Source organism: Varanus komodoensis, unplaced genomic scaffold, assembly GCF_004798865.1.
Source record: "Varanus komodoensis strain SLA01 unplaced genomic scaffold, ASM479886v1 scaffold7_3, whole genome shotgun sequence".
In the NCBI taxonomy this organism is placed as follows: Eukaryota; Metazoa; Chordata; class Lepidosauria; order Squamata; family Varanidae; genus Varanus; species Varanus komodoensis.
The window spans coordinates 15,164,801-15,174,304 of record NW_025336480.1 but is presented as its reverse complement, the minus strand read 5'-3'; the positions used below and the strand labels follow the sequence as shown (position 1 = coordinate 15,174,304).

General features: G+C 39.3%; 1 protein-coding gene across 1 annotated transcript; it reads right to left on the bottom strand.

Moving 5' to 3' along the window:
- Positions 1 to 2,156: 2,156 nt before the first annotated feature.
- On the bottom strand, positions 2,157 to 4,487 carry LOC123035838 (rho GTPase-activating protein 24-like). Its single transcript, XM_044454465.1, has 2 exons — positions 3,947 to 4,487; positions 2,157 to 3,042 (listed from the first exon to the last, which is right to left on the bottom strand). The coding sequence occupies exons 1-2, from the start codon at positions 4,078 to 4,080 to the stop codon at positions 2,805 to 2,807; spliced, it is 372 nt and encodes a 123-aa protein (XP_044310400.1). The 5' UTR covers positions 4,081 to 4,487; the 3' UTR covers positions 2,157 to 2,804.
- Positions 4,488 to 9,504: the final 5,017 nt, after the last annotated feature.

The window sequence follows — 9,504 nt, the reverse complement described above, 5'->3', positions numbered from 1 at the left end:
AGATGCTAAAGTCAGGTTAATTTTTCTAATTCTTTGCAAACCTAGAGTTGTACAATGGGTTGGTTCACATATAATAGATAACTATGGGTTAAACAACCCATAGCTAGTTGTAGCTGTGCACCAGTGAACAAGTGTCTCCTGCCACTTCCACTTCACAACAGCTTTCATAAACAACCCAGGAATGCCTGAAGTTGGAACTGTTGGTTGTTGAGGGACAAAATCATGGTTTGTTGTTGGGTTAAAACTTTGGATGGTTTGTCCCTCAGCAGTGTTTCGGGTCTGAACATTGCATCAAGCAAACCAGGAACTCCAGGGTTGTTTGTAAAAGTGGCTGCAAAACTAAAGTGACAACCACACAAAAATTTACTTGTTTGCTCTGGTGGAGCACCATCAATTCAACTGTTAAGCAACATGCAAACCATGTCAGTCTCAGACTGTGCCCATTATTTCTGAAATAAAATGCTAAATTCAGGAGATGGATCCAGACAAACGCTTCACTATGTGAATATATCTCCAGCCTGAAGCAATTCCCAAATATTACTGGAATCCCCGAATGTTGTGTGACTAAGCCTGAAGATGTGTCTTTATAGAAATTAATCTATGGTCTCATTATTTAGGAGCCAGAAATCTTTGGCTAAGACACTTGCCTAGGATTTTTTCTAGTTTCAGTCACTTAAACAATCCAGTCAGATTTAAGCTGAGGACATAACACATTTGGAACCTTATGAGCAGCATGAGTCAAGTCCAAATTAAATAAATTTTAGGTGGCTCTCTTTAATTTAAAGCTTACCCGGAAGGTTGCATTACTCTGTGCCTACAATCTAGGTAGATGAGCCCCTGGCCAGTTTTGGATAATACGCTATAGCTCTTTGTGGGTTATTTAAGCCACAGCAAGTCATGACACTCACAGATACCAAGCTGCACATGCAACCCTGTCCAGAGGTGGCCATGTTGTATGAATCTGATGAGTGTGGGGTTGCCTATGCAGAGTGGCAGCTGCACTGTGGGTTAAATAATGCATGGTGGGCTGTTGTGCTGTGCGAAGGATCCAACTGCGTGCTCTGCTAGAATGTTGTTTTTAAAAAATGGCCTTAAATTGAATCTTCATGTCTGCATTGGTATAATATTTTTGTATTTTTTCTTCATATTTTGCAATTTCATAAACCTTCCTATTTTATGGTATTTTACAGTTTACAAAATGTGTGTTGCATGTTGTATGTGCCTGCATTCAAATAATTACATATACAAATTATCACTGAAAAATAACCTCAAGTCCTTATATATGTATCATGTTTGGAGTCTCAGGCCATTATTTTAGTTAGCTTGATATGTGCTTTTTGACAAATCCTTTAAAGTCTCAATGTATAGCCTGTTCTGTCTGTTAAATAAGACTCAACATTTTATTTTTGATGCTTGTGCAATAAGGAAAAGCTCTGTGGAAAATAGAACGGAACTATTTTTTATCACAGTAACTTGAAAACGTTTTGATGCCTCCCCCAACAGAATTCAACTTTTCAGAAAGATGTTATTGATAGTAAACGCTTAAGTGTTAGCTTATAGCATTATTTTAAATTTGGTTTCCATATTTCCCTAATAGTCTTGTCTTAAAACATCAATATTAAAACCACTGTAAACAAAATGAAATAAATGTGGACATACTGTATATAAGAAATGTGTCTTACTGTTCTCTGTGTCTTAAAATATTTTCCATAATTTTTGGAATTGTGCAGGGTAAAATTGATGTAATCTTGGAAGAGGGCATTTTTCAGTTGAGATCTTTTGCCTACTAAGAAGGGAGAGACCCTCAGACTTGATGACTTTAGGAAGTCCTGTTTCAGGTGGTGGAAGAAGACTGTAAGTGCTACAATACTGTCATTGTAAATACTTAGAACAGCCTTTTCCTATAGAAAAGATACTCTTCAGATGTGTTGGTCTGTAGTCTCCATCAACCTCAGTCAGCGTGATATAAGCTGTGTGATCTATAGATGATAGTTGTCTCTATAGGCCATTATTTAAACAAAATCCAATTTGTTTTGCACTTAAAGCAAGCAAATTGCCTGTCTGAGCTTATACAACAATACTATCAGAAATCTTTTCTTTGACTGTCTCTCAAAAATTGGATTTCCTTGTTTAGAATATAAAGCTGGCAAAGGAAATGCAAAGAATGCAGTTTTATTTCACCAGCATTTTGTTGCTGTGATAAGATTTCCCATTTTACATAGGTTTACAGAACGTGTTAACAGTTGGTTACAAAATGGAAAATATTAGTTATTTCAGAAAAAAAAGACCAATGCACTTAAAACTCAGTAGATAATACCAGACCTTTAGAATGACCTCAGGATGAGGTCTTGAACCATGATATTTTGTCACTTCATGTAATACTTGAATGGATTGCAAAAGCCTGGAAATGGACTTCCTTCTTCAAAGTGATTCCTAGTTGTCCAGCTTCCCTGCTTTCTCTTGTAAGAGAAGCTATGATAGTATTGTCTTCTCTGCTGTACCCTTGGCATTCAGAATCTGCCACCTCTTTATTCTTCCCCAAATCCACTATATTCCAGTTCTACCCATATCCATGCCTTCTCTCTCCTACTTCACTAACAGGAGTATTCCTGATTTCTATAGATAACTGTTTAAATTAAACCACTGAATTTCACAGTATAGCCGACATTTAATATATACGCAAGAAGAGTGTATATAATAATATAACTGTATTGCTCTGAAAAGAAAAAGTCCAGAATTTTTGCATTGTATATGTGAATTATAAGGAGAAGATATTTCTGTAATTAATTAAGGCCAGTATGTATCTAAAAACTTTGAGTAATTTCCTCTGGTATTTTTATCTCACTGGTTAATTCTCCAAAAGTATCAAAAAACTCTTCCATTTCTCTCTGAAGCAATTCATTCCTTCTCTCTGCATCTTCATATGCCCTCTCTGCATTGCGCATTTTAATTTCCACCAACCGATACCACTTCCTCTGCTGACCCAATTGTGAATGAAGATCCTTAATTTCTGACTGTAATTCTTTGTTCTGTTGCTCCAGGCTGTTGGCATAAAAATACACAGTCATTTTTTCACATAGCAGTCCTCCTTTTGCTTGGCTTTATCTTGAGGTCCAGTGAGTTTTAAAGCAAAATGCTTTTCTAACACTTTCACTTTAATCTTTCCACCCACCCATGTCAGTCAAACTGCATAGGAAAAACGCAATTTAAAAAGCAGCATTTTTGGTGGATATAAGCACACACTTATTGCTTGTTTGCAAGCATAACACCAGAAAAGATACTTAGTCTCCCTAAATGACATGATGCAAATGTATTAAAGCCATCATCTGTGATCAGGCCAATTTCTGTATCCATTGTGCCTATCACATATAAAAATCACCATGTCACACATTTATCGCTTGTGCAATTATGTGAACCACAAGCAAAATAAGTGTGCTCCTAGTAGCTGAAATTCAACTACAATACACAGTGAAACTATGGTAGCAGTTATGAACATCTAAGTATACCTCTCTTCCTAAGTGTGCCTCTAAGTATACCTCCCTTTTATGCCCAGAAAATCGTATCATTTTATTGTAGTCCTTTACACACAATAACAGCTTTATTGGGCAATAATTGGCTTTTTAAAAGGCATAGTTAAAACTGTAGTACATATTCAGAGTAATAGGCACAGAATTTTTTCCTACTTAGGGTGCAAACAGAAAAAAGACAGAAAAAAGTCTGTTTAGACAGAAAAAAGTCATGCAACTGCCAGGATCCCTCTAGGCAGCATGCTGGCTGGGCCATCCTGGAAATTTTAGGAGTTTTCTTCTGTCTAAATACGGATTGCATGTTTGGTGGATATTAAATGCTAATTATTCCAGTTCACTCAATTTTTTCATTGCAGTAGCACCTGCAAAACCCCAGCATGATATCCCCATTGTTGACATTTCATGAACTAAACTTTTACCTTAAAATCTTAGCTTCGTACTCTGCATTCTGCCGGGCCATTTGCTGCTTTAGACTGACAAAGTGGCACTGCAAGGAATTTTGACTCGTTGAGACATCATTGTTCAAAAGAGGACATTCACTACAGTTGCTCATCTGGCCTTCTTCCAAGCTGTCTGAAACCTCAAAATATTTCTTGTGGTCTTGTTGATTCCTGTAAAATCTTCAAAAACCTTTGGAGCTAGACCTTCTTAAAGCACGAGCTGTTCATCAAGATATCTCAGCGATAGCATTTGTATCCTTTAGGCTCTTCGGACAAATGTGTTCAGTTCGGTCCCAGGTGAGAAGTTGTTTCAATTTTGTCTGTTTTCTTGTTTGACCCTTGCCTATGAGTCTTCTCATCCCAGCTGCAGCTGTCTGAAGCTTCTCAAATGTTTTGGAAAGAATCCACTCTATTGGAGTCTGGGTCTTGTTTCAGCTCCAGAGTCCATTCTTGATATGGAATGGGGATACGCCTCAAGTTGCTGTGCTTCTCAATCTTCTGGCAGCAAGGACTTGTTTGTATCCACCAGAGACACTGCCCTTTTATTATCCTTTTTTCTGATGCAGTTTGACTGACAAGAGTGGGTGGAAAACATTCTTCTCCGTGAAATTCTAGTTGCATGTTCCTGTTAGGGTTTCTGGAGACCTCCCCTTGGCAGTGAAGCAGCAACAGCCCAGAGGAAGTAAAACTTGGATCATCTTCCTCCCCAAGCACAAGATCCCCTCTGTCTTTTGTACAGAAAACAGAAGAAGCATGTTAAATCTGTTTTGGATTTCATGTTGGCTCAGATGAAGCCGCTGAATGAATGAAAAACAGCTTCTGCATAGCTGGTAGTCCCAAATTCTAACCATTTCAAAGGTAAGCGATGGTTAATTCTGTGTCTAATTAAACTTTATTTGTGTCTAATTTTAAAAAAAGTTACCCTGTTTTTGGCAAGATCAAACAATACATGTATTCAAAAATAGCATACTTCTTTTAAAAAAATCATGACACTATCTACATGTACAGATAACATTCGATGTGGGCTTACTGTTGCAAAATAATTAATCTTATCTATTCACATTCTTCTGACTACTTGCTCATGAATATTCTATATTTTCCTGGCAGACCAATGGGTCTTCTGAAAGGACTGGTTCATTATATTTCCTTGTAAGTGGAAAACCGAAACAAATAACGTGATAAGTAATCCAATACCCCTTTCCTTCTCCCATAAATGGCATTTCAAACTGAAGGACTTTGCCTACAGTAATGATCCTAGACTGTGACTATCCAGTGCTACAGGTGAAGAAGTGTCAAAGCTCTCCTAATTCCATGTTTAGAGAAATTTTTATATATTTTATACAATCACAAGTCACCCATGGAGAAGCCTTCATGTGTGCTAATACGATATGTATAGATTGTTCACTGTGGTTTGATACTGCACTTTTAGCTACTGCTAACATGTATAGAAGGGAAAAAAACTGAGTTGCTGATATTCTGAAGCTGAGTTACTTTACATCATTTGCTCAGCTAGAGAAAGTGCAATTTAAAAAAAAAAAAAAAACCTTTCAAGGCAGTTTGACTGCCTCATGCTTCCACTTAAGCAGGGTCAGTCTCCAGATGTTCATCTACCAAATGTTCAAGTTGAAATACATATAAATGTTCACCTATTTTATACCTGTCTTCTTTGTAAGAAGAACAGGATTTGGGAGCAGCTAGAACCTTCCTGGATAAAGCAAATGGGACTTTTTGCTAAGTCTAAACAATAAATGTTTACGAAAACCAGCGTACATTTTAAAAATCCATATAAAAGCAAGAGTTAATATTTCCAGAACTAAAAGTCAGAATATATCAGATAGAAAAGTAATGTTATTGTCCTTGGAGGGTGCCTTGGTTCTATATTTTGTTACTAGTTTTATGGAAATGAAATAAGATCCTTTTTGCTCCCCTAACCTGCTATGAGGGGTCATGTGCAGTTTACTGTTGTTTTCATTTCGTTAATATCTGTCTTTTCCCCTGACAGCCCACCCATTGATGGGCATGTGAAACATTAATAAAACAGAAAGGGGAAAAAACAGTCATAATGAACTTTGGATCTAACTTGATCTAGAATCTTAACAAATTGCAGCAGCGCATATGTGCATTGGCAGAAAACACCACACAAGTAGCATCTTGGTGTAATTATATGCAGAATCAGATTATGATTGCATTTTTGTTTTATTAATTCACATGCAGTGATAATGTAGGGATGGAACTGTACAAAGAACATGGAAGTGGGAGCAAACACTATGCTGGTTTGTACAATGGCCACAGTCCACTGTGCGCTGCTGCAGTTGTGCAAACCTGGTCAGCATGTGCTGGAACTTCAGAATTGTTAGTGCAGAACTCTAGCCATTGTAGACTGCAGGGTGGAGCAACACCATGGATTGGGTAAAGCAAGAGAAGTGCAGGAGCATTTCCATTGCATTTTGCTTTGTATGTATTCTTTGCAGATTGCAGCTGAATTCTGCCCTTATCAGTTTTGAAGGACCATGAAGGACCACCAGCTACTGCTTGCTTGTAGGAAAGAGGCACTTCTCATTCTGCAGCAGAACTGCCTGCCAGACATTATGCTTCAAAAGTCTTGGCAAATACTGCTTTTCCACACACACATCCCAGCTGCCATCACTAAACTGTGTACAATTGGCTCTGGAATAGCCTGGCACTTTATCTAAGTATCACTTTACTATACTGGCCCGCCCAGCAGGTAATGGAAACAAGCTTTCCTTTCCTGTCCTGTCTATGCTGAAAGACAACGCAAGTGCCTCCGGAACCATGCCATTGGCAGGGCGTTCTCAATATTTTGGAAAGCCTTCCAGGAAACTGTAGCTCATGCATTTGGGAGCAGTAGAGAGTGAACTGAGATGTCTTCCAGATAGTGGCCGCCTAGCACTTCCAGTCCAAATGCATTATGCAGTTCTTCCATCTTTGCTCTCTGATTTTTATTCATTGATCCCCCCTGCAAAATTCCGTGAGCGAGGCAGAAAGATGAAAGGGTAAGTGTCTTATTTGGAAATGCCATTAGACATATAGCAACCTTAGTCTAGAGTAGAGAGAGGCAACTTGTGCCCTCCTGATGTGCTTGCCTGCAGCGATCCTCCCTCACGGCTCTCTTATCCAGGATGGATGGGAGCGGTAGACTAAAACATATGGAAGGCCGCAGTGTGCCTGCCCTTGTTCTAGAGGCAGTTAGTTGGAAATAAGTTCTAATGAAATCACTAGGATTTACACTGGCCAGTTCTCATGATCAAAACAAGCCACGGTGGCTGCACAGGCACTGCCCCACCACATCTTACTGTGTGGTTTGGATCAAGGTGACATAACTTGCTCCATGGTTAAGCAGTGCTCAGATAATCTGACAACAGCCCATGGGTATTTCGAAGGATGTTCAAGAAAGGAAAATCAAGACCTGATTTGGACTAATGCTATATGCTCAAATGGAAAGACTGGATTGATTGATTGATTGATTGATTGATTGATTAAACACTTTTCTAACCCATCCACTACAAACATCTTGGGACTGCTTACAAAAAAAATGAGTATGGATCAACAGAGTGCCTGTGAAGCAAGTGGGATGCTTCCTGAATTTTCTGCTTTGTGACTCTGGAATTTTTAACCCTATTTTCCTGAAGAACATTGTGAAATTAAGGATACCATTGATCATATATTTAAGTGTTCAGTTATTTGTAGCATCCATGTGTTTTAAAAAAACAAATGTTAGTTCATAGACAAAGATCTGCCCATTTCCCATTATTGAGGTTGGATCATACACATGGGGATATGCCTCTGTAAATATGTCACCACATACATATGGACCAGAAATGGGTGCCTGACTGCAGTCTCTAAATGTATTTACCAGGAAAGAAGCATAATTTACCTCAGAGAAAACATGTGCTTGTGTCTGACATGCGCAGCGTTTAATTCCTGCCACCTACTTCCCAAAAGTGTGCAGGATAGGCCAAAAGTAGGCATGCAGTATTGATTGGGTCACATTTAGTCTCCTGGGTGATCAGAATGGCCATCATCGTTGCATCATTCCTAGAACCTGCCCCCGACACTGTGACACAAATTCCAGCTAGCACCAATGCTGATCAATGCTTGGAAGATGAACTTCAATTCACTGTGCCCACTGTGTGAGGTCCTCCATTAGCCAGTCAGTGCTGTATACCTACTTTTGGCCCATCCTGCATACCTTGGAGCTCTCACTAAATAGGAAGTGATCTACTCACAGCTTTTATTTCTCTTGACACACTGTCTTTTAACAGCTTGCAAGGAAGATCAAAGTAAAAAATGAGTTTCTTGGCAGCTTCTTTGGGTCAGTGCCCAAGTGGGGTGCCTGTTGCACTTTGACAGCAAGTGCCTCTCTGAACACTTCCCAGGAGAGGCATTCCGTTCAGAGCCATGAAAGTGTACAAGGCTGCACTTGTTCAAGTCTGATTAGAAAAAGAGAATGAAAAGTGGAAAAATTGTGTGCATTTAGGGCACAATTTGGTCTCGTTTTTAAAGGGGATTACAAACCAGTGATGGCCCTTCCATGGGCATTTTGAGGAGGCTTTCTGTGATCTCTTGAGAAAATGGGTGAAAACTAGACCAAAAAAACCATGGTGAGATTAAAGGGTGCAGGAGCTGGCAGGGGGCACAGAGCCGGTGGTGGTCGCTCCAGCGCTTGGGCATCAAATGGCACAAAGAATGGCCTGGGCAGACTGTTAAGAGTGACAGGGGGACTTTTAAGAGGGTCGCAAGCTGCTTCCATTTAGCCATGATGTGCCCAGTTGCCTCAGTTCAGGTGACATGCCAGCTCCTCATGGGTGAAGTGACCCTTAAAACAAGCCAGGGTAGCATTTTGCCCATAAACAAGCCACCCTGCAAGAAACAGTCCTGGTTCACAGGAATGGACAACCCATTATGGTTTGCCTCCCGTGATGGGTTTCCCTGTCACATGAGCCCAGTCAAAGTGAATGCTGGCCTGTTGTTGGGTGGAATCAGGAGCTGTGCATGAATTATCCCTTTCTCTGTATACAGTTAGATCCGAACCAAAGTTCTAAAAAGGTAATTCAAAACAGCACCAAAATTTCTATGAACATCAGAATAAGATCCACAGCAGTTTGTAGCCTACAGTAGGATCTCTCTATCTGTCTGCTCTCTCTCTTTCTCTCTCTGTGTGACTACTGTTGCAGAATTGACCAACTATACCTTGATACAAAAACCTACAGTTACAGTATTTTGCATCTGAAGAGAGCTCACAAACTTACATCATTGCATCAGTATAAGTTATGCTAAATGTAGGGGAGTGAAGGAACATTTTCTAACTCTAGTCTCTTTCTATTGTACTATTAAATGCAATCACTAGATGTCACTGTTGCATTTTAGAAGTTGATACATGAGATGAGATAAGGAGCTCTTGGTTTTTAATATTTAGACATTCTATTATTTTTACAGTCTATTTGCTCTATTCTAGGAATGGCATTCAGTACCAAAGGACTTTGAGAACATCAACCAAGAATGATTATTTTTGTACT

What these genes read in the sequence shown, in the direction of transcription:
- LOC123035838 (XM_044454465.1), bottom strand. Translation starts at nt 4,080, where the DNA reads ATGAGCAACTGTAGTGAATGTCCTCTTTTGAACAATGATGTCTCAACG. An exon ending in TACGAAGCTAAGATTTTAAG is followed by an intron (nt 3,043 to 3,946) that starts GTAAAAGTTTAG and finishes TTATGCCAACAG; the next exon opens with CCTGGAGCAACAGAACAAAG.